Source organism: Ovis canadensis, chromosome 8 (genome assembly GCF_042477335.2).
Source record: "Ovis canadensis isolate MfBH-ARS-UI-01 breed Bighorn chromosome 8, ARS-UI_OviCan_v2, whole genome shotgun sequence".
Classification (NCBI taxonomy): Eukaryota; Metazoa; Chordata; class Mammalia; order Artiodactyla; family Bovidae; genus Ovis; species Ovis canadensis.
Genome location: NC_091252.1, coordinates 72,609,218 through 72,636,144, shown reverse-complemented (window position 1 = coordinate 72,636,144; position 26,927 = coordinate 72,609,218). Strand labels below are relative to the sequence as shown.

Here is a 26,927-nt window from a genome sequence, read left to right as displayed (position 1 = left end):
TACTATCTGCAGTGATTTTTGGAGCCCAAGAAAATAAAGTCTGTCACTGTTTCCATTGTTTCCCCATCTATCTTAAAGTATTACAATTCTGAATTCAAGTTACTCAAAGATAGTTTTCTAAAAACTCAGAACATCTCTGTTCACAACTTGGAATGTTTCCCCAGTAATGGGAATGGTGAATAGGTTACTACTTGGCTGTTGGTTGTGCAGTGAACCTTTCACCAGGCTCCCCCGTCCCTGGGATTCTCACGGCAAGAACATTGGAGTGGGTTGCCATTTCCTTCTCCAATGCATGAAAGTGAAAAGTGAAAATGAAGATGTAAAATAATACTTCTCCTTATTTCTTTGGAGAATGTATCAGATACCAATGGGGAACTGAATGTACCAGGAACACAGCTGTTTTACTCAGTTCATTGCTCCCCTTAGAAGGCAAAAAAATAACAGTAACAAACACAACAACCCAAGCAATCTTCATTAACGTTTACTGAGGACTGATTATGTGCCAGGTACTGTCGGTGACCTCCTCTATAGTTGTGAAGTAAAAGTGTTAGTCACTCAGTCATATCCAATGCTTTGCAAACTCATGGACTGTAACCCACCAGGCTCCTCCATCCATGGAATTCTCCAGGCAAGAATACTGGAGTGGGTTGCCGTTCCCTTCTCCAGGGGATCTTCCTGACCCAGGGATCAAACCCAGGTCTCCTGCATTGCAGGCAGATTCTTTACTGTCTGAACCACCAGGGAAGAGTTACTTCTCAAATTTTCATAGTTTAAAGGGAAGTGAGTACCTTTCTTCTTTGCACTCATTGCCTATTGTATTACCGGTGTTGACCAACTTTTTTGATGAGGGGCTATGCAGGTGAACACCATATGTGAATGTGTTTGCCATTATGGTCATAGAAGGAAACAGAACAACATCTCTGAATCAGCCAGTTACGGGTGCAAGTTTTAAATTCTTGTCTGGAAGCCCACTTTCTAGAGCTTTGCTCCTCAACTTGGATGTCTGTGGATTTGGGAGCTTATTACATATGCAGAAACTCAGAGCTCCCTAACTAACCCTGCTCCCCAGCCATCTGCTGGATCAGAATCTGCATTTCAATAAAACCCCAGGATGTCTGTGTTCATTATAGCTTGAGAACCTTTGTCTAGAGGGTCATTTTGTGGCTGCTCCCACTTCATTATCCTGTCAACCAATATAATTTCCTCCTGCAGATTACTGGAAGAATTGGTTCAGAAAGAGAAAGAATTACAAGCACTCCTTCATCAAGCTATTGAAGAGAAAGACCAAGAAATTAAACACCTGAAGCTTAAGTCCCAACCAATAGGTGAATAGCAGAAAATTTTATTTATTTATTTATTTTTTAAAGCCAGAAAATTTTAAAGTAATAGTGTTCAGCCAAACTCCCACAGAAAACTAGAAAGCCAACAGGCAAACTTTATGTCATGGCTTATTCAGCATCTGTCACTTGTACCACAACTACAAGCAGAAATTGCTGTACAAAAATATCCAATTCTTAATTGTAGCAAACCATTATTTCTTATATGTACAGTAAAAATGATTCGTAATTGTCTTTTCCTGAGATTATATACTATTGAGGTAAATAGGGATCTCCATTTTTTTGTCTTTATTTCTTTTTAAGGATTTCACAGTGAAATTACTAGAATAATATAATACTATTTTGGTCATTTTGCATTTGTATTCTGTGTATTCTAGTGTTTTATAATTTGACAAGGCTTAAGTAGAATAAAGATAAATAGCAAGTCATAAGTTGAATATACTTTAATAAAATGTTTTGTCAATTATATCTTTTTTTTTTAAGTCATAGATTGGAACTTTAAAGAAATCTATTCTGTGAGAAATTGGGGATGGAAGATAATCTTTAGGCAATCTTATTTAGCCCATTTAGAGGAAAATAAAAGTCATTATTTTTTGTTCAGATATAAGGTCCTTCCACATTATTGCAACTAGTGGAAAAAGAGATTATTATAATTATATGGTTCTCTGCTAATTATGCTCATCTTTGTTGCCTGAAAAATACACAGTGTAATTTTGATGCACCATTTTATTCTGAGGCTATAAAATTGATACGAAACCACAAGGTGGAAGTATCATTAATTATTGTTAGTGACCCTCCATTTACTAGCATATTAAGCAGCCTCAAAGAGTTTGATTTATATTATCTTGTAGACTGCCGATCTCAATGGTTTCTATTAATTATCCTGTGATGGAGAAAAGTCTGTTAAAGTATCAGTAAATGTTGACTATCAGATGACCTCTGAAGCTAAGAATGTCCCTCCTTATCCCCCAACCCCAATGCTGTCCTAGATATTCCTGGGTTGCCTGCGTGTCACTCCAGTTCTCCTGGCACAAACACTGAAGATTCTGAACTTACTGACTGGCTGAGAGAAAACGGAGCCGATGAAGACACTATAAGTCGGGTAAAGAAAACATTCCATGAGACAAACATTTTTTCACTAGTTTCCTAATGCTGAGTGCCTACTATGTGCCAGGCACGGGGGATATACTGCTGAGAAACTGACCCAGCCCTGCCTTCCTGAGGCTCATAGACTAGGGTAGGCAGACGATAATCAAAGAATTCCACATGTACAAATATAATTGGGTCCTCGTCAAGTCTGTAAAGGAAAGGTTATCAGGTATTAGGAGACAGAGGGAGGGAGAAGTTGGGGAAGGTTCTTTGAAAAGATGATTGGCAAGCTGGAGTCTAAAGGAATGCTTAGGAATAAACTGTATGTCTGTTCTGGGATGGGGGAAAGACAAAAAGGGAAAACCATCTGGGGTGGAGGACAGAAACAGTGAGGCAGAAAAAAGCTCTGTGGTCCAGAACCTGTAAGGATTTTTGTGCTGTTTCATTGAAAATAAAGAAGAGGAAAAATCAAGACAAGAACTAAAAGGAAAAAGTTCTTCCACTTCTCATTCTTTCTCTTGTTTTTTAACTCTTAAATTCTTATGTGACATTCTTAAATTCCACTGGGCAGCAGCTATTTATTGTTACTTAATGAAATAGACTAGTTACTGAACTTATATCAGAAACAAACACTTTCAATACAAATTATATTATATAGGGAACTTTTATAGTTAGCATGAATAGATTTCTTTATGTTGTAAGATCACGTATATGTGCAGTAAGAGGTTATATTTCTATTATTTTATAGAAATAATAAATAGTTTATATAAATAGGAAATATTTATTTTAATACTATTTATGTATTTAATATTATTTATTTTAATATTATGTTGATTTCAGTTTTATATTTAAATTTTTTAAATGACTAAGAAAACAGATGAATTTCTTTTGGCTTGATAATTTCTTAGATTGCTTAATAAAATTTAAGAGTCTCCTTAGAAATCTGCAAGCAAATTACAGAAATTAAAAGGAGTTTCTCATCTTTGGGAAAAATTTATCCAATCAAATTTTCCAAAATATTTTCCCCTCTAACTTAGACTCAAATAAAAATTAAGGAGTAGTCATTGATGACACACTAAATCACTGACCTTTTTGAAAGATTTAAAATAAAAAGCTTCATTTAAATTCAGGACTCTGAATTTGTACTAAGTATCGGAAAGTTTTCCAAAATGAAGTGTAAACAACACATTTTACCCACTGGGAAAAAATTAAGCTACAAAGCACTAAACCTTTTAAATACAAACATTATCTTATAAGCAGCAGATATAATTACAAGCAAGTCTTACCTGCTCATCAGAAGACCATTCAGAAGTACTGTGTCACTTGTCATCTTTCTGCTCCTAGAAGTCGTGTGGATATAATTCTTTTGTAATAGGGGGAACCTTTTTCCAATAATTCCAAAAGATTCTGTCTTTAGTGAATTTCCTTTTAGATTTATTTTTCATTATTGCAATGTTTACATTATGGATAGTTTGCTACTTATGGAAGTGCAAAAGACATCTTACTTTTGTGTGTATTTTACTTTCTCCACAGTTTTTGGCTGAGGATTATTCATTAATGGATGTTCTCTACTATGTTACACGTGATGATTTAAAATGCCTGAGACTAAGGTACCACTTTTCTTTCTGTTCAGTCTCATCATGATGGAAAGAGCCCTGGGTTGAGATCAAGAAGCCTGGGTCCCTTCCCAGATGATTGCTAACTAGCTCTAACTAGCTCTGCAGTCTTGAGTAGAGTGCTTGAGTTCTCAGCTGCTCTGAGTAACCTGAGTTGCTTGGACCAGGCTATTATTGGGAGCACTAATAATCAATATGTCCATGTTAGGAAATGCAAATCAGCCAGAAGAATTTCTTGATAACATATCAGATTAAGACCATGCAGATATCTTAAAGCTGATATTTTAAACCAAATGCTCTAATTTGGTTCATGATCATATCATACTTATTAAAAATACCATGATGAGGTGCTGATTTGCCATCCAAATAACATGGTATAATCTGAACACAGTTTCTTACAATAATTTGTTGTTCCCATCAGGCCAAGCACAGACATAATTATTACTCCTATCTATCTCTAGAAAGATGCATTTCAAAAGTGCTGAAAATCTAAAATGATGCTTTGGGCTCTGGTTGTCTGTGGGAGTGGAGAGGAAAGGCATGGAGGGGTGAGGAGAAAATATATACAAAAAGAATACATCAGGACTGACAAGCCTTTGGGATCTTCATGTTCTGATCAGAGCCGCTGAAAACTAAGAAGTCACTTTCATATTGCAAGGGCTCTGCTCCAAGTGAAGCCTTCTCTTCACCATGTTCTTGTGTCTTTACACAGGGGCGGGATGCTGTGCACACTGTGGAAAGCCATCACTGACTTCCGAGACAAACAGGCTTGACTGTCACTCAGTTTGTTTCCAACTTTCCGTGGAGATTCTGAAAATGAATATAGACCTGATCTTCTAGGGGAGGGAGAATCAAAGGGACAGGAGAAAGAAGCTGCACTTTAAATCCAGTATTTGTTTACTCGTGTTAAAAAAAAGAATAGATGAAATACACTGAAATTTCCTAACTGTTTCTGTTCTGTGATTCATGAGGACTCTTTATAAGGACTCTCAAAATAATCCCAAACACTGTTATGTTTGGGATTATTTTGGTCTGAACATTTTTATGGAAATATTTTTAATTCAGCAGCTATAATAACTCAGCCAAATGTTTATTTCACACGAAACAGATAGAACATTTCATGTGATTGTGCATCACTGGAACAAAACCAAAATGTGACCATAACTTTTTAGGCTTATGTGTGTTTGTATTATACCCTGATCATCTGAGTAGAAGTGCGTGATTTGGATTATTGTATAAAGTTTATGGGTTTTTTTTTAAGTGTGCAGAATCTGAGAGCAGTGGTTTTTACTTACCTGTATTAATTGTAATATTAACTCTATTTTGTAACTTAAGTTTCTGGTCTAGAGTACATTTGTTGGAGTCATTTATGTACTACTGAACTGTACCAGTTGCACCTGCCTGAATCCTAGTAATGTTAGCTTGTTCTAAAGCTATCCCTTGTGTCATATCTACTCTACAAAGTAAAAAAGACTCTCAAATACTGTTTTGATAAATTCTAAAGCATTTGTATTTTGTTTTGGCAATCTAGATAATTACTGTGTCGAAATTCTAACTGTTCCTTCAGCTCCCACATTAAATAGACTCTGTCTTCTCTTCAAGTACTCAAAGAGCAACTTGATGTCCAAGTCATTCCTTGGGGCTACTGAGTGGTAAGAGAGAGAGGACATGGAAAACAGGATAAAAGAAGCTCAGTGGCTTTTTCTCAAGACCCCAAGTTACCTTGGATGACTACTCTGTATCTCAAGGGGTCTGCAAATAGCACCCCACTGGGGAACACTGCAATTTCTGTCTCCTTAATTTTAGTTCTCATATTTGAGGTAAATATTTTTATATTAAGCTGGATATGTATTATATTTTATAAGACTGCCCACATGAATAGGATGAAGTCTGAAGCTCCTAGATGGATGAATGACATAAACAACTTTCTTAAATACAGAGGAACGTGTTTATTATGCAATATAGAAATAACAGAGCTGATCTTGTATCATGACTTGATCCATATAGACCAGTCTTTAATAAAACAGGTAGTCATCTTTATTTCTAAGTGAAAATCAACATACAGTATATGTTTTATATATTGCATTAGAGTGTGCAAAAAGTTCTCACCAGTATGTTCCTATTTGATACTTGCAACAACACAGCTGCATTTTTTTCTTCCACCCCAATCCTGAGAACAGACCTGTGTCCTATGGAGAAATCTCGAAGGAGGTGAGGTATAAATGAAATCACAAATCATTTCACTCACACTTAAAGACAGGAGAACTTGTTTATCAAGCCACAGTTCATATCCCCACCTGTAATGGTTAAGTGCTTCTTTTAAAACCATACACACACACACACACACACACACACACACACACATACACATCAAGCTACCTATCTTGAGCCAACTCTTTAATGATGTAATCTCCTCTTGGGATCTCCCTCCTACCCTATGTAGTAGTAGTGCTCAGTAGCTCAGCTGTGTCCAACTCTTTTGTGACCCCATAAACTGCAGGCCACAGGCTCCTCTGTCCATGGGATTATCCCAGCAAGAATAGAATACTGGAGTGGGTTGCCATTTCCTACCCTGTATCTATGGGCAAACGTTTCTCTATCCCTATATGGTTCATAATATATCCCTAGACTGGCATCCTTGGGGTTTTTTCAGAATTCTGGGCCTTAATCACAAAAGAAGGCAGTTCCATTATAGCTCAATTTCCATGGAAGTTTTGCACTGAAAGGCCATTGGCATCGATCAAGGCCAGTGATTCTCAACCCAGCTTCATGTTAACATGATCTGGACACTTAAAAATATATATTGATGCCACCGTCTCAGAGAAACTGTTGTCACTGGTTTGGGGTAGGGCCCAGAGGTCTTTTTACAAAGCTCTACAGATAATTTAAGGCTTCCTTGGTGGCTCAGTGGTAAAGAATCTGCCTTCAGTGCAGGAGATGTAGGTTCAATTCCTGGGTGGGAAGATCCCCTGGAGATGGAAATGGCAACCCGCTCCAGTATTCTTGTGTGGTAAATCCCATGGATAGAGAAGCCTGGCGGGCTACAGTCATGGGGTTGCAAAAGAATCAGACGTGACTTAGCAACTAAACAACAACAGATAATTTAACAATAGAAACAACAGTACATGTGGTAAGCACTATAGTTGCATCGAACTGCCAGAGAGGGTCAAGAGAGGCTTTACAGCAAAGTCAAGGTCCAGAGCTGAGCCTAGAAAAATGTTTGTAACAAAATAGATTCACATGGGTGCCAGGGGCAGACTCAAAAATAGATCCAATGTTTCTTTTAAACCACAGTTTGACCTCTTTCTCCTAGTTCTGTTATTGCATATTGTGTTTCTTTCATTCCCAAGCTATCACATGACACAGTTTGGCAAAGAGGGATTAACTGTGAACCCACTGGAAGGCCTACTGTGTGTGAGGTGCTATAGCAGCAGGAGAGATAGACACGAAGCCCATCCGGTTCAGAATGCAGGCACGTGTGTCACTGAGGACATCTGTCAGCAAAGCAAATAATTGATGGCTCCAGACTTTATGGACACCTAAAGAGAAAGAGAAGACGAAGCCCCTGCCACCAAGTCATTCATATCAGATTGAAGAGGCAGATGTGCAGTAACAAACTACATCTGGTCTATGTTAAAGGCTGGACAAGTTACAAGTACAGAAGACCATGGAGAGGTTCAGAGGACCAGATTGCCAAGAGACCCAGGGCAGGTGGAATAAGTCTCACTGATTGGTGGACCTCAACCTGGGCCTTGGAAGAAAGGAAGTATTAAATTACTTCAGACTGGAGAAGTCATTCTGGCAAACAGCTCCAAGAACAAAGGCAGAAAGAGATTTTCAAGGTGTTCCAGAGAAAGTGAACAACTTTCCTATTGCACTAAAGCATACACAAATTTTAACTCATTTTAACTCTTACTTAGCTGGAAATATGAATTATAGAGTTGAAAAGTGGAAATGGGATAGGAGAGCTCAGGATGTCATTGGGGGATGGTCAGGGAGGGAAGTGGAGTTAGTATTTAGTTATGTAGAAATGGTGTGTGTGTGTGTGTTAGATTAACTTGGTAAAGTTGTGTTGGGTAAATTAGAGGGAATGGAAATTGGACAGAGCAATTCAGAAATTGTTTAAGATGTGAAGGAGGGTCTAGTGGAAGCTACAGAGTGATATGAATTGAGAGGGTAGAATTAAAACAATGAATTGACAAAATTTTGGAACCCTGATCTGGGCAGTGATGAAGATGTTGAACCTACTTGAGTAAGAGAATTCAAAAATAGGCAAGTTTGGGGGGGTGCTGGTCTGGGGACCTGTTGAGTTAATGTCAGGGCATCCTGCTAGAATGGGCATGAAAGAGAACATGCTAGAATTTCCAGAGACCCTTGAGGATGTATTGGTGGAAGTCAGGACTGAAGTCAGGGTATAGATTCTCGATTTAGGAGTCATTTGGATGGAGATAACAGTAGGTGAGGGCTGTCAGAATAGAGATAGAAAGGTTATGGCCTAAGATTTGGGGAGGAGGCAGGTTTGGGGACAAGTTGAGAAGGAGGAAGAATTTAAATCCACAAAACAGACAAAAGAACTGACCATAGAGGAATGAGAAACATCAGGCTAGTAGAGTAACCCAAGAGGAAAACAATCAGGCTTGAGTGCTGCAGAAAGTCTAGGGGAATACAGATCAAAATAATGGAATTTGATTTTGTGACCAAGAAAGCTTTTATAGACAGGTAAGAAAGACCACAGTCGGTTAAACAAAGATGATAAGCTGATGGCGGCACACGGTCCACATATTCATCCCCTTTGGTGAACAAAATATATGACGAGATTTGGCAGGGTGGGAGGTCAAAGGATGAAATTTTCAGAATCAGAGAGTCCTGAATGTATTTGTTGGGGCAGAGCCCCTTGAATGGGGAGGCGTTTGGGGAGTAGGGATAAGGGAGAGATGAGGTTTCCGAGGAGGCAGGAGGGGGAGTGAGTGGCCTGAGGACATCCAGCTCCTCCCCTGGAAAAGGGAGTCATAATGATTCGGCAAGGTTTTGAGTTGGATGTGGGCGCTCAGGACAGATGGCTTCCGTGTTCTCAGTAAAGTGCAACATGAAATACAACGTGGTGGGGCAACATTTAACAGATGTGATCCTTCCCAAGTCACCCGACAGTCCACTCTGTTAACAGACTCTGCATGGGGTCTGGAACAGAGAATCTGTACAGGGCCTAAGTGCAGCATTTTGGTGTGTTTCTTGTTGCATTTATTTTTGTGTAACTTGGTGACAAACTAAAACGTAAGTTATCAAAAGAATGGGAGAAGGAATGAGCACAGACAGAAACAAAAACCAAACACATACAAATAAACACACCAATAAGTCTTCACTTTTGGGAGGGGAGGAAGTCAAAGAAAGAACTTACTGGTTCACTTAAGTAAATAGTATAGAAGATTGAAAACAAATGGCCTCCTTTTCCTAAGGAGGATTCTTGATTCTTTTTCTTTCAGAGAATTCAGAGTCTTTCTGATGTTCAAAGGAAAGTGTCTTAAACCCTGGTGACTTAATTTATTAAAAAATACCTTTGGTTGGACCCAAGCTGAAGTCTAAAACTACCTCCATCCACTTGATGCTTTATTTTCATTGATTAGAAGGGCACTAAGAGTGATCTGAATGTGATTTAGGAAGGTCACACTGCCAAATGATCAGTTTGCCTAGTCTACTATAGAAATGGCACCGAGGGAAAATCCATAACTACAAACCGCAGCACGTGTCCCTTAATGAAACCCTCTACCTAATCAGCCAGTGACCCAGTAAACCAAATAAAACCAGTCCATTCCTGGGCTCAGAGTAGCAGGCTGTGCATGCAAGGATGGTGAGAGTTGTCACCCTACCAAGAAATCCAACCCTGTTCTCAGACACGCTTGGGCTCCCCTAGATTCTGCTGAAGTCCTTGAGAGGATTTTAAACTGTTGGGAGCTTGTGACTCGTGTTCAGCCAACCGAGGCTGTGGGACTGCATCTCTGTGTAACCAGGCAGAACTGATCTCTGCTCCATTTTGTTTCTTTACGTTTCCCTTTATACAGGCTACTTTTTCTTTTTTTTCTCAGCATTTGTTGCTTAACGTTCATTTGCTTGTTAGAGCAGAAATTGATGTCTCTGCAGCTAATAATCTGTTTCTTAAAAAAGAAAGAAATTGTTGCCTACTGCTTTTTCCCCTGGTCTTCCGGAGCCAGCCACGAGTCAAGGTAAGCTGCTAATCGGAAGTCAAGAATAAGAAAAGCTACATCACTGGGCACAAAGTTGTGTGCCCTGGGGAACATCAGATACAGAAGCCAGGTGAAAAGACAGGTCGTCGGCAGTGATGTGCTAAAACGCAGATGAAGACTGGACCGCTGAGTCGAATCCAGCCGGTGTAGTCCGGCTTTCCACGTGGCATCATAGTCTTCGGCGGCTGTCACCACGAACCCCAGCCCTGGCGAGTCTAACATTGATCAGGCTGCCTCGGAGCTCAGAGAGGGATAGAGCCTTCCGGATGCTCTCGCCTCACTTCGACGGATCCTGAGCGCGTCCCAGTTCCTAGCGCCACCAAGCGTCCCCGAACCCCCTACAGACCTCGAGGAGCCGGGCAGCCGGGACCAGAAGCTCGCAGCTCAGGTTGCCTGACTCCGCCCGCTGCTCTGGTTGCGGAAACCCAGCCGCGTCAGCTGGAGCGGCTGCCACGCCGTACCTGCCCACGAGGGGGCGCGCCGGGCGCAGGCCGCCGCGGGCTCGCGAGCGCTCGCTCCCTCCTTCCTCCGCCCTCCCCAGACCGCGCTCACCTGTCTGGGCCGCGGGCCGGGAGGCGGGGGGCCGGCTGGAGCCAAGCCGAGGAAGAGGGCGGAGCGGCTCCCCGGGCGCGTCATCGGAGCACCATGGCGGACCTGGGAGCGGGCGGCGACAGCCACACGGGCGGCGATGGCGTCGCGCAGAGCGAAACAGGTGACTGAGCTGCGGGGGCAGGTGGGGGTCGGGCTGGCGCGGGCGGGAGGGCCGCCAGCGGGGCTGCGGGGCTCGCGTGGGGCCGGCGCTCCCCTCCCCCGCCCGGCCGCGGCCCGAACGGCCGGCTCGGAGCGCGCTGGCCCTCCACCCTCCGCCGCCGCGCGTCCATCGCGCGGCCCCGGCGCCCAAGTTCGCTGGCGCCCGGCAGCAGCAAGGGCCGCCCCTCTCGCGCTCCAGCTCGACTTCCCCCAACAGGTGGAAGCGCGCCAGGGAGCGCGGGCGGGAGGAGGAAATGGGGAGACGCCGGTCCTCCTCTCCCACCTGCCAGGCTGGGTCTAATTTGGTTGAATGGGGAAATCCTGTTCCCAACCAAACCACCAGCCGGAAAATCCTTGTCCAGGTGCGGCTCTCAGGATTATCCTTTTCTGCGCAAACCTCGCTTTAACTGGCGCACCGGGTGCCGGGGTCGCCCGACGCGGTGGACGGAGCCCAGCGCTCCGGAGCGATTGTCCTGGAGTCCGCAGTTACGACGTTTGTCGCGAGAAGACTGAGATCGGGGGGTCGGGAAGTAGGGGGCTGCTTTCGGGATGGTGGGGGCCTGCGGGTGCTGGTGGAGGTCTCAGAGATTCGCTAACTTGAAAGGATCCTCAGGAGTTCATGTTTTCAGTCAGTGCACCAACCATAAGTGGGAAATCGTCTCGGCCCCTCCGAACGCTGTACAGAGGAACCCCCCCTCCCTCCACTTCCAAGCCGCGGTTGGGGCAAGAGCTCACATCCCTGAGAGCATTAAGTCTCCCCCGCCCCCCTCGATTTCCCCGCCTCGAGATCATTTTTGCTTGCAGATCCACCTCTCTTTTCTACTCCCCTCTTCTATTCTTGGCCAGTAAACTGTTTCTGGTACCTTCCTACACTTGGGGGCGGTGAGGCAGTTTCTTATTTTAAAAAAGCCGTGCCAATTGCAGGCTCCCTAGTTGAGTTTTCTGCTTACACATAATCGGAAACAATTGTTACCTAAATGTGAGACTTCCTCCACCCTCAAAAGAGAGGTATTGACTTAGAAGGTGTGCTTCTATTAATGCAAAAGGTCCGGGAAAGCTGTAATCGTATTTGCTAATGATGGATCTTTTCAGCTACGTAGAGTTGGGGCACCTAAAGTCTGAAGACTTAATCCCTCCAGCCAAAATACCTAAGATTAAGACAAGGAATCTTGAACTTGTTTACTTTGAAGTCACGCTACTTCCTGAAGGGTGGTTTATTTTGTCTTACTGTGTTTGAAAGATTGGCAGGTCATTATTTTGGTTTGGGGTAGGGAAGGGGTGGCTAAGAGGACGTGCCTTTGTAAATGCTTTAGGGAACTTGATAAACTGGGTTCTGAGGGTTAGTGCAGCAGGAGGGCAGTATCCTCATTAAGAATATAAACGGTTTGGTGCCTAATCCGCACAAGGGAAAAAACAACAGCAACAACAACAAAAACTGCTTCTGAAGCAAAATTGTTCACGTTTTATGCTAAAAATAATAAGCATTTTCTAGAATTTGCACATGAACAAGATTTTCAGATGTTAGTGAATTACAAACTAGTTTTATTCATTGCTCAGGCATGTTTACTAAGGAACTGGTCATGCTTCTAACAATTAGCATACAAATCAACCATGTGGCTGTCAGTGAAATATTTTCTCTATGAAAAGGGCAATTTGACTGGCTACCATCTCGTTCATAGAAAACAATTCTTACACATCTCTGCCTGGAAACTTCAGTTCCCAAAAGACAAATTTATGAATAACTGTAGTTTAGTTGGTAAAGAATCTGCCTGCAATGCAGGAGACCAGGGTTTGATCCTTGGGCTGGGAAGATCCCCCCAGAGAAAGAAATGGCAACCCCCTCCAGTATTCTTGCCTGGAGAATCCCATGGACAGAGGAGCCTGGCAGCCTACCTACGATTCAGGGGATCACAAGAGTTGGATATGACTTAGTGACTAAACCACCATAGTTTAACTCAAGCTTATTTCTGGCTCACATCTTTTTCCTATTTTTCTAGCCCTGGATTACTGTTATGGCTTTTCATGGTCAGAAGACCTGTGTGATTAGGTGCCAAAGAAAGAAGAAAGGTGAAAAATATATATATATATATATGTAAATCTGGGTGGCAGTTGTTTGATGATTGTAACAACTTAGGAAGTTTTTCATATCTTTAAAATATGTGACCTATATCAGAATATCAGACTTCAGTGTAGTACTTTTCGTCTTATGGATGTATTTAATATCAACATACAAATGCTGCAAGTGTTTTTGGTTTTGTTTTTTTTATAATTACAGGATTATATTGAGGTGGGTTTTGGAGGATGGGGTGGGGATGTCTGTCTTTTATTACCATCAAGAGGAGAACATTGCCGCTTTAAATGGCAACATTTGTTGAAGGATTCATTTTATTCCCTTTTAGATCAGGTTATTAGGTTATCGGGCTTCCCTGGTGCCTCCGATGGTGAGGAATCCACCTGCAATGCAGGAGACCTGGTTTGATCCCTGGGTTGGGAAGATCCTCTGGAGGAGGGCATGGCAACCCACTCCAGAATTCTTGCCTGAAGAATTCAGTGGACAGAGGAGCCTGGCAGGCTACAGTCCATGGGGTCGCAAAGATTTGGACATGACTGAGTGACTTAGGTTATTAGGAGGTAGAGCCCATTCTTAAATGTCTTAGTTTTTCTGTCCCTGAAAAGACTGTGGTCCAACTTTAGGGCAATTTAGATTAGAATCTCAGATGATTATAAAAGTAACACCTGTAATGTGTTCATTATTATATACATATGTATGTGTGTGTGTATCAAAGATTGGTTGAAACTGGCAGTATACCACCCATAAAATGAGACATTTTTAAAGAATATTGTAAAGTGGAATATAAAAATCATATTTCTGTCAGCATTCAGAACTGTATTTCTGTCAGCGTATATTTATTTTCTACTCAGAAGTAATCAAGTCACATTCTTTATGATGAATTTTTAATTTTTTCTTTAAAACCAACCATTCTTTCCACTTGTGTTGCAATAACTAAAGGTAGGCAAGAACTGAGCAAAATAATTGACTTGGAAACAAGTTTTCTGTTTCACCACTAGAGGATGTCAAGTCTATTCAGGTTATTATTTTGTGTAACAGATTGAAATTCACGAAATTGCCTCTGCCCAGGCTTTGTGTATTTAATTTTATACTGGTGCTCAAGAAATGTGAAAGTGAGTGTGCAGAGCTAATTTGTCAATTTAATAACTTCCTTAAAAAAAGCCTATTGAATTAAAACCAAATCTAGAGCTGCTCTTGACTAATCCGTGAGAGCACACGTTCATACATTGGGAATAATACCGATGACCTGTGAAATCTGTTGACACTCCTTTGGGGGAAATGACTTAGAACCTGGAATTGGGTTTGTTCTCTCTTTAGCAGGCAGCGCTGTGGAAGAACATTGACCTTTTGTGTGATCTTGTTCATGACTCTTCACTGTGTTTTTTCCAAATTATAAAGTGGTATTTAAGATCTTACATTTCAGGGTCTGCAAATAAGAATTCTTAGGTGGGGTTCAGATGGCATTAAACTCATCCATTTTGAAATTCACATCCTAGAGCTAGTAATGCCTCATTCAGGTGAATAGATAACTTTTCCCCTGTTATATTTTAGCTAATTCTTACCTTTACATCTTGCTAAGCAGAAGGGAAGTATTAGACTAGGCCTGTAGGCTCAGGAGCCTGCATTTAATTGATGTGTTAGTTAGGCATGTGTGTGAATCACTAATTTACATTGGCATGTGCTATAAAAAAGAATTCTAACATCGTCGTCTCCTGGGGCATGAAAAATAATCATTTGAGAGGTTTTTTTTTGGCTGTATTGTTGCATGTAGGCCACTCTGTAGTTGTGGTGCCACAGGCTTCTCACTGAAGTGGCTTCTCTTGTTGTGGAGCACAGGCTCCAGGCTGCATGGGCTTCAGTAGTTGTGACTTGCAGACCCTAGACCATGCAGGCTTCAGTCGTTGTGGCACACAAGTTTAGTTGCTCCGTGGCATGTGGGATCTTCCCGGACCAGGGATCGAACTCATGTCCCCTGCATTGGCAGGTGGATTCTTATCCATTGCGCCACCAGGGAAGTCCCTGGGGCTATTTTTTTTATAATTCAAGTCTGTTAATATGAATTGAAAATATTAAGGTTTAGAATAATTTAACCAAGAAATATGTACCTTCTCAAAAACAATGGTGACCGAAAGGTTGATAAAGACATGAGCCTTAGATTTCAAAAGAAAAACAAAACCCACAAGCAAATAATTACAGGGTTATGAGGAGTTCAGTGAAAAAAGAATTATTTCTAAGCTGTGGCCTTTCATCAGGGAGGATGTACTGGGTGTAGTAATTAACTTAACCTTTTAAAATAGGTAAGTGGCATATAAAGTTGAATGGAGGCAGGAGAGAAAAATACAGGTACAGATGTGGAAAAGAGCAAAATTTGGGTCCTAGTGAGTTGTATGAAGTTCAACGTGAAAGAATCTAGAAGATGGCTTAGGAATGAAAGCACGTTGAGGCCGTATTGTTGAGTGATCAAGCTCAGAGGTTAGTCCATGATTCTGCAGGCAGTGAGAAACTGTTGATGACTCCTAAGGATAACATATCTTGATAAAGTGCGATAAATTAGGTGATTCTTTACCTGTGGATCTTGAAAGCTTGATTACCAAGGTCTGGCACTAGTGCTCAGCTGTGCAATTTGGAAGTGTACGATGCCTTCATCAAGGAAAGCTGTTCCCTTGATTGAATTTTGCTGCTTTGGGAAGGGTATTGGGAGCAAGGGGAGGAGGGAGTTTATGAGGAACATACATGTAGTCAGGCAGATCAGCCAAATCCCTGGCGATCAGGAGGGGAATTGGTATTCTACCCACGGGATCCTCATTTTGAAGTAGTGTTGTAGACTAGGGGAGGGACTTAAGGACGCGTGCGGTGACGTACAGACCAGCTTTGAAGTTCCTGAAGGAACTTCCTGGGCAGGCGTTGGGCTGGCATTATGGCATGGCAGTGAAAGTGGGAAGAGAATGATTTAATTCCAGATTCTGTAGAGGCATGTGTCCAAGGATGCAGGTAAAACATTGACATTTAAATTTATACTCCAGGTTTGAGTTGGGTTCATTTGTTGAAGGGTGGCAGGAATATAGTCATGAGGACCAGATTTTGGTGGGAGAACTAGACAAACCTCTGTTTTAAACACAGAGATTTGAGCTGCAAGGGAGAGATGCAAGTAAAATGTTTAATGGACACCTGAAGGGTGGGAATAAGGAGAAAGTGAAGGTTGGGACTCTGGGCAGATTCATTCCATAAGGGGAATGGAATGGAGGCCTTGAAAATGAGGAGGGTTCTGCAAAGAAAACTTCAAGGACAGGAGGTGGAAAGCCAGAAAGTAGGAGAAGCATAACTGAGCAGTGCTGAGCCAGCCAAGGGAGGGGGATGAGCCGGTCAAGGATTCAGACACTGAAAAGAAAAGAGAGCACTTGGCGCTGTTCCTGGCTCTGACCACCCCCGAGTTGGGGCATTTCAGAGCGGGGGATGCAGCAGATTATGTGATTAATAGACTAGCAGTTGAAAAGTAAAGATAGCCAATTTAAAAGACTCTCCATAAAATACACTGGTGAAAAGAAAAAGTGTAAAATCCTTGAAATTTTTCTTATTAAAACTTTTGAATATGCACACAGGTTACTGTTTGGGGGGTGTATGGGATTCATTGAGTTTTGTCGAATGTATAGTCACGTAACTACCTCTGTGGGAATGATCCTGAAGAGTTCTCTCACCCCAGAAAATTCCCTCTTGTGGCTTCTCTGTGATCCAGCTCTCCTATCCTTAATGCCTGGCAACCACTGATCTGCTCACCATCCTAGTTTTGCCTCTTCCAGAATGTCATAAAAGTGGCATCCTACACACAGACTTCTGAGTCTGAATTCTTTTCACTTAACATAATGCATTTGAGATTCAAAGGAAGTCCCACAGGTTAATCCATCCACCCATTGAGAAACATTGGATATTTCCAGGCTTTGGTGGTATAAATGTTGCTGCAAACACTTAGGTACAAGGTTTTCTTATTTATCTAAGGGAAATACCTGGGAGTGGAATTGTTGACTCAGGTAACTACATGTTTATAAGAAACCAATGAACGTTTCTCTCTGTAGTGGCTGTGCAGTCTTGCATTCCTGCAAGCAGTGTGTATGAGTCTTACTTCCTCTGCATCCTTGTCAATACTTGTTGTTATGTTTACTTTTGGTTTTTAGACATTGCACCAAGTTCTTTGAGTAAAGCAATGTAGTCACCTCAAAGTAAATTGGTGCCCTTCGGGATACTACATGATGTTCACTTGAACCAGGAAAACCTGTGGAGGTGCTCCCAGAGCCCAGGGTGTAATGAGGATGTATTTGGCTCAGATGCCATCGGCTTCTTTTTTTCCATAGTATTTATTTCTTGTGGAGTCTCCATGCTGAAGCTGATGATGAACAGGAGTGTTGTCATACAGCACATACCGTGCTAGTCCGAATTCTCCTGCTTAGTGTCTGTCTTCCAATCCCTTGAAATACGGCTTTCCAGAATTTGGAACTTTTTTTCTTTTTTTTGCAGTAAGAAAGTTGGAAGTATTACTGTAACTTGTTTTCTTTGTTGGCAGAATTTATATTGGCCAATTCAGTATCAGTTCTCAGTTACTGCAGTGTACTTGTAGAGCTTTATAAAAAGTCTTGATAATGTGTTTGGACCTGTAATCACTGAGCATGGTCTAAGGTTCTATTAGCTAAATGTGTACCGTGTTCAGGCTTATTTTTTCTAGAAAAACCAGTTGTTAAAATTTTTAATGAAGTATAGTTGATTTACAGTGTTCTAATTTATACTGTACAGCAAAGTGACTCAGTTATACACACATATACATTGTTTTTTATACTTCCCATTATGGTTTATCCCAGAATATTGAATGTAGTTCCCTGTGCCATATAGTAGACCCTGTTGTCTATCCATTCCATTCTATGTATAATAGCTTGCATCTACTAACCCCAAACTCCCAGTTCATCCTTCCCACCCCCAAACCTTTGGCAGCCACAAGTCTGTACTGTCTGTGAGTCTATTTCTGTTTTGTAGATAGGTTCATTTGTGGCATATTGTAGATTCCACATATGATGTTATTTGTCTCTTTTTGACTTACCTCGCTTAGTGTGATTATCTCTAGTTGTGTCCATGTTGCTGCAGATGAATGTAGGTATGCAAAATGAAGCAGAAAGGAAGCTGAGTGAAATGCATTTGGTATCTGTGAACTGGGCTTTGCAAGCGCATTTAGTAAAACTGTGATATTTCAGTTTAGAGTATTGAGATTTGGGATGTCTTAATTTCTTACGTGACTTTTTTAATGCTCTAAAAGTCTTTTTAGAACTGGCTTTGTGGTACACAGAAATATCTTTTACTATGGCATAACTTTCCACGTGTAAACCTGTATCCTTGACACCATTGTTATAGTCTAGGAAAAGGTGAAATTCCAAGGTGCAATTCTAGAAGGAACTCCCTTTCTTTTAGTGTTCCCACAACCCAAGACAAGGCCTGTTTGGGTGGACAGTAACGTGCATAGTAATTGGCTGTAGTGAAAACACCTGATTGCTTTTCAAGGTTTTAATCCAGGCAGACCTCTGTTTCCCAGAAGCTCCTGACCTCTTTATTGCGGCAGACATACCAGACAGGGCCTGGTTGCCTGCTTCCGTCATTCCTGCTGGGTTGGTTTATTTTCACAGTAGAGGCTCTAAGGTAGTACACCCCACAGCCCTGCTGGGTTTAGTTAAATATAGCTCAGTCCTTGCCACAAGGTCATGTTGTTGAACCAATTATTGAGGTCATGTGCTGGAGCCTCCTTGGTTCAGATCATTGGTTCTCACTCACCTTGGGTAGTCTCAGTTGGCTATCATCTGGGGACCTTTTAAATACTCGATACCCACGCTGCCCCCTAGGCAATTATCTGAGTATCTCTAGGGGTAGGAGGCAGGTGGCAGTATTTTTTAAAGATTCCCCAGGTGGTTCCAGTGTGCAATCAAGATTGAGAACTACTTTAGATCCATTTCTACTTAATGCTCTTCCAGTTGACCTTAGGTTTAATTTGGAGGTTGTTGAGTGTATCTTATGAAAGCCACCTGGAAAATTGTAATAGCTACTGCCTTTAAACTATTGAGCTTACTCTCTTATTTTAGCCCAGTCATTTTCTTTCTAAGGAAAGAGAAGTAAATATGAATATGAGTCCACTTGAATAGCCAAGTATATGTATACACATATTCTGGGACATGTTTATGCACTTTATTATCTGAATATGTTCAGGTAGACACAATGTTAGGTAATTAGCTTTCTTTTTGTCTACTTTGCTCAGTTGCTACACTGCCTTCCTCTTCCTCCTCCTCCTCAAAATAAAGTTCAGTTTCGGGTAGATAACTAAAGGGTTCTTTTTGTAGACAATTATATACTTGTCCCAGAGATCTTCATGGTGACCCATGAACTCTAATCACCAGGTGCCTGGCTGGAGACCAGCCCTTGTTTCTTCCGTCTATAAATAAGTGGCACCAGGATGACCTTAGCCTTGATGCTCTCCCCTTCCGTCTCATACCTGACCTGATGCCAGTGCCCTCTGGGCTGATCTTTCCTTCACCTCTTCTTTGTCCTCATTCCATGATATTTTACCAAAGGCTTGGTCTGGTAAGCTCTGCTCTTTTCATTTTGCAATTTTTCTCAATAGTGTTATTCACATCTATGTCTTTGAACCTCACCTCACATGACTATCTCTGATTTTGTTGTGTCAGAACCTCTACAGACACTTCTGAGTTGCAGTTGTGTGTGTTTGGAAGGCTCTGTGGTGCCATCCATTGTGATTGGAAGCCCTTTCCGAGAGGGCTTAGCTTTGGCAGAGGTAAGCCCTCTGCTGCTGCTAAGTCGCTTCAGTCATATCCAACTCTGCAACCCCATAGACGGCAGCCCACCACGCTCCCCTGTCCCTGGGATTTTCCAGGCAAGAATACTGGAGTGGGTTGCCATTTCCTTCTCCAGTGCATGAAAGTGAAAAGTGAAGTCGCTCAGCCGTGTCTGACTCTTTGTGACCCCATGGACTGCAGCCTACCAGGCTCCTCCGTTTTATGGGATTTTCCAGGCAAGTGTACTGGAGTGGGGTGCCAGTGCCTACTCCGCTGGCAGAACTGGTCTCCTCTTTTCTGCTCCTTGTAGCTGGTGTCTGCTTAACTAAAATTCAAGGCCAAAACAGAAAGGACAGTAGGGGAGATACAATGGCAATGATCCCTGAAGAAGAGTATCTTTTTTGTTGTTGTTTTTCCTCAAGATTATACTGAAACTGAGCACATGGAAAGACATATAGTCTTACTCTCAGAATTGACTGCCTAATTATTTAGGGATAATGCTAAACTATTACTTTGTGCTGGGGCTTCCCAGGTGGCTCAGTGGTAAAGAATCTGCCTGCCAATATATGAGAGACAGGTTCAATCCCTGGGTTGAGAAGATCCCCTGGAGAAGGAAATGACTACCCACTCCAGTATTCTTCCCTGGAAAATCTCATGGAGAAAGGAGCCTGGTGGTCTGCAGTCTGTGGGGTTGCAAAAGAACTGGACATGATTTTTAGTGACTAAACAACAACAAATTACTTTTTGCTAGGACTCTGGGGTCTGGCTGCCTGGGTTGCAGTCTCAGCTCTACTCCCCACCCCCACAAGCTGAGGGATATTGGATGAGTTATTTGACCGTTCCTCAGTTTCTTCCTTTTTAAAACAGAGAAATTGGTACCAGCTTCATAGAGTGAGGATTAAATGAGTTACTGCATATCAAACATGTAGATCAGTGTCTGACACAGCAAAGGCATGAAGTGTTATAATTACTGTGGTCATGACTATTAAGGATTAGTACTGCATCACTGTGACACTGTGGACCCTGGCATGCTAAAGCTCTCCCTTAAGCAAATTTTCTAATTGTGAAGTCTCCATAATAAGAGATTTGAATATAGTGCTGATTCAGGCTTGACAGCAGCTGTGATCACAGGGCCACTGGCTTGTCCCAGGTATGGGAGGCGTCATCAAGGCACATGCGTGCTCTTCACCTGTCACAGTGTTGCACACAACCTCGCAGCAGAAGATTGTGACACACTGGCCTGTGAGATTCATGGATTGTGCTGTAATTGAGTCGGACAGCCATGCCAGCCCATCTTGGCTTATTTTTGTTTCCTTTTTATGGCATTCAAATGTGTTTTTATTAACATATTATAGTTCTAAATGTTCTTAAAGTGTGATTGCTGTAGGATTATTGCACTTTACATGAAAGGTGGACTTCCATTCTTTTCAAACCACAAAGATGGACTTGCCAGGTTTGTATATCCTTAAGAAGTCACCGTCACTTCATTGAATGTGTTAGCTCAGCTGGTAAAGAATCCACCTGCAATGCAGCAGACTCCAATTTGGTTCCTGGGTTGGGAAGATCCTTTGGAGAAGGGATAGCCTTACCCACTCCAGTATTCTTGGGCTTCCTTGGTAGCTCAAGTGGTAAAGAATCCGCCTGCAATGTGGGAGACCTGGATTCAATCTCTGGGTTGGGAAGATCATCTAGAGAAGGGAACAACAACTAACCACTCTAGTATTCTGGCCTGGCGAAGTCCATGGACTGTATAGTCCATGGGTTGTAAAGAGTCAGGCACGACTAAGCAACTTTCGCTACGGGATAAATCGAGGAAGCATATACAGCTTGCCTTCTGCTAACTTCCATAAGAAAGTTTGGGTTTCTTCAAAGTACACACATGAAAGAGAAAATATCAGGAAGCTGTCTTATTTTTTAGTCTCCTGTTGAATTTTATAAGAAACTTTCTTAAATTGCAGAGGCTCCATTTACAAGGCCAACTCTGGTTGTGTGTGTGTGTGTGTCTTGGAGAGAGTGAGATATGCACACATGTAGAGACATTTTCCCTAAGAAAACACTATCTCCTTCACTTTGTAATTTAGATTTTTATATCTTGAACTTAGTAAATCTTAAAATGTCACTTCCTCCAGGGGGTCTTGGGTTTAGATACCTTCAGATTGTTTTTATGAGTGCAATTGTGCGATAGTTTGAGCATTCTTTGGCATTGCCTTTCTTTGGGATTGGAATGAAAACTGACCTTTTCCAGTCATGTGGCTGCTGCTGAGTTTTCCAAATTTGCTGGCATATTGAGTGCAGCACTTTCACAGCATCTTTCAGGATTTGAAATAGCTCAACTGGAATTCCATCACCTCCACTAGCTTTGTTCATAGTGGTGCTTTCTAAGGCCCACTTGACTTCACATTCCAGGATGTCTGGCTCTAGATTAGTGATCACACCATCGTGATTATCTGGGTCGTGAAGATCTTTTTTGTACAGTTCTTCTGTGTATTCTTGCCACCTCTTCCTAAAATCTTCTGCTTCTGTTAGGTCCATACCATTTCTGTCCTTTATCAAGCCCATCTTTGCATGAAATGTTCACTTGGTATCTCTAATTATCTTGAACAGATCTCTAGTCTTTCCCATTCTGTTGTTTTCCTCTATTTCTTTGCATTGATTGCTGAAGAAGGCTTTCTTATCTCTTCTTGCTATTCTTTGGAACTCTGCATTCAGATGCTTATATTTTTGCTTTTCTCCTTTGCTTTTTGCCTCTCTTCTTTTCACAGCTATTTGTAAGGCCTCCCTAGACATGCATTTCTTTTCCATGGGGATGGTCTTGATCCCTGTCTCCTGTACAGTGTCACGAACCTCATTCCATAGTTCATCAGGCACTCTATCTATCAGATCTAGTTCCTTAAATCTGTTTCTCACTTCCACTGTATAATCATAAGGGATTTGATTTAGGTCATACCTGAATGGTCTAGCGGTTTTCCCTACTTTCTTCAATTTATCACCTCATAGGAAATAGATGGGGAAACAGCGTCAGACTTTATTTTTTGGGACTCCAAAATCACCGCAGATGGTGATAGCAGCCATGAAATTAAAAGACGCTTAATCCTCAGAAGAAAAGTTATGACCAACCTAGATAGTATATTCAAAAGCAGAGACATTACTTTGCCAACAAAGGTCCGTCTAGTCAAGGCTATGGTTTTTCCTGTGGTCACGTATGGATGTGAGAGTTGGACTGTGAAGAAGGCTGAGCACCGAAGAATTGATGCTTTTGACCTGTGGTGTTGGAGAAGACTCTTGAGAGTCCCTTGGCCTGCAAGGAGATCCAACCAATCCATTCTGAAGATCAGCCCTGGCATTTCTTTGGAGGGAATGATGCTAAAGCTGAAACTCCAGTACTTTGGCCACCTCATGCAAAGAGTTGACTCATTGGAAAAGACTGATGCTGGGAGGGATTGGGGGCAGGAGGAGAAGGGGACGACAGAGGATGAGATGGCTGGATGGCATCACGGACTCAATGGTTGCGAGTCTAAGTGAACTCCGGGAGTTAGTGATGGACAGGGAGGCCTGGTGTGCTGCGATTCATGGGGTCGCAAAGAGTCGGACACGACTGAGCGACTGAACTGAACTGATTGTCTTTATATATACAGTAGATACTGTGGTAATAGAACAAATAAGCTTTTCGCCATCCTTTATTAAAATTTGTATCATTCTTCAGAGAAAAAAATTAATATTGAAAGTGACATTGTTATATAATATGCTTAATGCTAGAACAAACCCATTAGTTTATCTTGCAACAGTGACTTCCTACCATCTACCATCTCTGTAAAGATGCTCTTGTTGGTATATAGCAAGATACATCCACATGCTTTGTCTGGAGACTTTGTGTTAAGTCCCAGGCTGAGAATCAGAAAGTAAAATACAAGTTGAAGAAATAGCTGTACAGTAGAAAGAAAGCATGAAAACAGAGAAAAGGGAGATGGAGCTATTTTTAGTTCAGGAGACCTAAGAGAGGAAAATAGCATAGTCTTATAATCCGATGAAGCCTCGTGGGAAAGAACACTAGTTTGGCATTTCAAATTGAATTTATTGGTAGTCCAGCTGTATCTGAAGTAGTCAGCTTTGAGAATGTCATCTTGTTTATTTACATTTGCCGGCTAGTCTGAGCATGGAGGGAAAAAAAAAAGAGTCCCCATCATCCACCAATTTGTACAACACAGGTCTAAACCATACACATGATTAGAACCTCATGTCATTGTGCAGGCAATGAAGGAGTCATTCAAGAAGGTTTTGGAAGAGTAGGAGCATAGAATGTCGGGAGGAAAGAGAAAAGAGCTATTCTAAATCTGGCTGCTGGTTCAGAAATAGGACTCGGCGTATGGCTCTTGGACACCTGTGAAGTTGAGTTCACACTGCTCTGAAGGGTATGATGACTTTTTCTTGTACAGAGCACATGGTTTTCTATTACTGATGTACCTGCTGCTGCTAAGTCACTTCAGTCATGTCTGACTCTGTGCGACCCCATGGATTGCAGCCTACCAGGCTCCTCCATCCATGGGATTTTCCCGGCAAGAGTACTGGAGTGCGGACTGATGTACCTACCTGAAAACAATTCATGGAACAATTTTCAGTACTGCAGTTATTTTTAAAGTAAACAGCTTTGGTTATGTAAACCTCCCTCTTTTGATTTGTAAACAGAAAGCAAGGACAAAGTCTTTGTACTGAACTGGATGCAGCCTGGCTTTGCGCTTTAGGGAGACATGGATGTCTCTTGTTTCAGGGGTTCAGGGTGAGTCTCTTCCTCTGTGCCTATGGAGCCCAGGTAATACTATCTCCAGCAAGAAAAAAATTTGAGAGGGAGAAGAGATTTTTATTATGAGGTTGATTCCTTTCTGCACTATTGCTTGTATTTGGAACAACATTTTTTTTTTTAATATATCCAACATTTTAGTACCTTTAACAATGGAAGTGTAGCTATTTTGCCTTATGATAAAAAGGCAAAATGGTGTGTTTGTGATACTTTAGGAAGTTTGCCAAGTCTTATTTGGCATTGTAATCCTTCCTCAGTAGCCTGTCTGAAGTTTACATGAGTTTTAAAGTGAGGGCTTAGAACATGGATGTATAAGATAAAAGGTTTTAAAGATGAGGTTTCAGGGTGCCTTGAGTGTCCTTATCAACTCATCCATCCTTCTGAGATGTTATTTATTTCTATATAAGAGCCCCCTGAAATTTTGATGGCCCTAGGTTAGGCAAGATAGAAAGAAACTGTGTTTATCAAAAAACAAACTGGGTTGCTAGTAATATCTACATGGAAGCACTTTATATCCTTTTTTTTTTTTTAAGTGATTATTGATGCATTGGGTTTCCCTGGTGGCTCAGATGGTAAAGAATCCACCTGCAATATAGGAGACCCAGTTTCTATCCCTGGGTCAGGAAATCCCCTAGAGAAGGAAGTGGCAACCCACTCCAGTATTCTTGCTTGGAGAATCCCATGGACAAAGGAATTCTTGGCAGGCTACAGTCCACAAGATCACAAAGAGTTGGACACGACTCAGTGACTAACACGCACTTTGATGCGTTAGGGACATTTTTTATTTAGCACTTGCAAATTTTGAAAGCTTCTGGGCTGGCTATTTAACCCAAGTATACTTCTCTCTTACCTGTATAATTTATTTACTTTTAAAGATTTGGACCATTTTTAAAGGCTTTATTGAGTTTATTATAATATTGTTTTTGTTCTTTTTAATATTTGGGTTTTTTGGCCCTGAGGCATGTGGAATCTTTGCTCCCTGATCAGAGATCGAACCTGTACCCCCTGCATTGGAAGGTGAAGTCTTAACCACTAGATCACCAGGGAAGTCGATACCTGTATAATTTAGGTTTAGGCTTCTGGTTGGTTGCACACAGTTACAATGGATGGGCTAATTCTTTCACTGGGAGCCTTCAACTGAATAAAAATGACCAAACCTCAAACTTGCCCACCAGCATTTTATACTTTTTAAGCATTTGTTAGTCACTTCCTTCCACTAGGTTGATTTCAGAACTGTGCCAAGACAATTGTATAATTCGTCTTTGGTCAGAGTTGGCTCTAGTTAACAAATAAATCAATAACTATGTAAAGTTTAGTACCTTAAACCTTCGTGCACACTTTATCTTTTCATGAAAAATGCGTTTTATTTCACTCTCTCTCCTTCCATATATATCTACATATCGTAGTTTCCTCTAATTGAAACAATAGGAAGGATTTCTTTAAGTTTCATATCTGTACTTTATAGACCATTTAATTTTTATACAACCAGGCTGTTTAGTTCTTATAATGATAAAAAAGGATTTTATTTGATGCTTTGAAGCCAACCTGTATTCGATTCTTGGTGAAAAATCATCAGTGAAAATACAGGGGGATTGAATCTGTTCTGAGGTGTCCAGTTTATGAATACTATTTTCATAGAGCACTGCAATATTGGAAATTATTTGAGTAGATAGTATCCAGCCTATTCAATGAAGGATATGATCATTGACAGGTGGACCTCTGACATGCTTTATTTCAGTGTGGGAATAGGTCTTCATCTCGGGGTCACTGACTGAGAAGGTTAACTTTATGTGTCAACCTGACCAGGCTACAGGGTCCAGTTTGGTCAAACATTGGAGTAGGTGTTGCTGTGAAGGTATTTTGCAGATATGATTAACATTTACAGTCAGTTGACTTTAAATATCTCCTCCTTTATCAAGAAGCTTATCCTCGATAACCTAGACAGTCTGATCCAATCATTGAAGGCCATCAGAGTGAAAACTGAGGTTTGCTTGGGAAATCCCATGGACAGAGGAGCTTGGTGGGCTACAGTCCATAGGGTCGCAAAGAGTCCGACATGACTGAAGTGACTTAGCATATATATTTTACATATTCTATTTTTCTCCAAAGACACGGAACTGAACCCTGACTGATACGTCGACCCACAGAAAGAAAACCAAGGGTTTACCTCTAAAATTATGCAAAACACTTAAATTACTTTTTGAGAGAAAAT

At 41.5% G+C, this 26,927-nt stretch overlaps 2 protein-coding genes across 7 annotated transcripts in view; both read left to right on the top strand.

Moving 5' to 3' along the window:
• MAP3K5 (mitogen-activated protein kinase kinase kinase 5) overlaps window positions 1-5,545 on the top strand; it is a 231,163-nt gene extending 225,618 nt beyond the window's left edge. Inside the window, exons 27-30 of the mRNA XM_069598470.1 lie at window positions 1,213-1,325; window positions 2,327-2,439; window positions 3,960-4,036; window positions 4,755-5,545. Of these exons, the coding sequence (XP_069454571.1) occupies window positions 1,213-1,325; window positions 2,327-2,439; window positions 3,960-4,036; window positions 4,755-4,815 (364 nt within the window). The 3' untranslated portion in view covers window positions 4,816-5,545. The remainder of the gene's footprint in view (window positions 1-1,212; window positions 1,326-2,326; window positions 2,440-3,959; window positions 4,037-4,754) is intronic.
• Window positions 5,546-10,007: 4,462 nt separating this feature from the next.
• Window positions 10,008-26,927, top strand: part of MAP7 (microtubule associated protein 7) — a 181,503-nt gene continuing 164,583 nt past the window's right edge. For 4 of the 6 annotated variants that reach the window (XM_069598489.1, XM_069598488.1, XM_069598479.1 and 1 more), the window contains exon 1: window positions 10,008-10,993. In XM_069598489.1, the coding sequence (XP_069454590.1) occupies window positions 10,927-10,993 (67 nt within the window). In that variant the 5' untranslated portion in view covers window positions 10,008-10,926. Of the gene's footprint in view, window positions 10,994-11,022; window positions 13,099-26,927 lie in introns of those variants that run through there. The other 2 variants (XM_069598481.1, XM_069598480.1) reach the window with 1 other exon arrangement.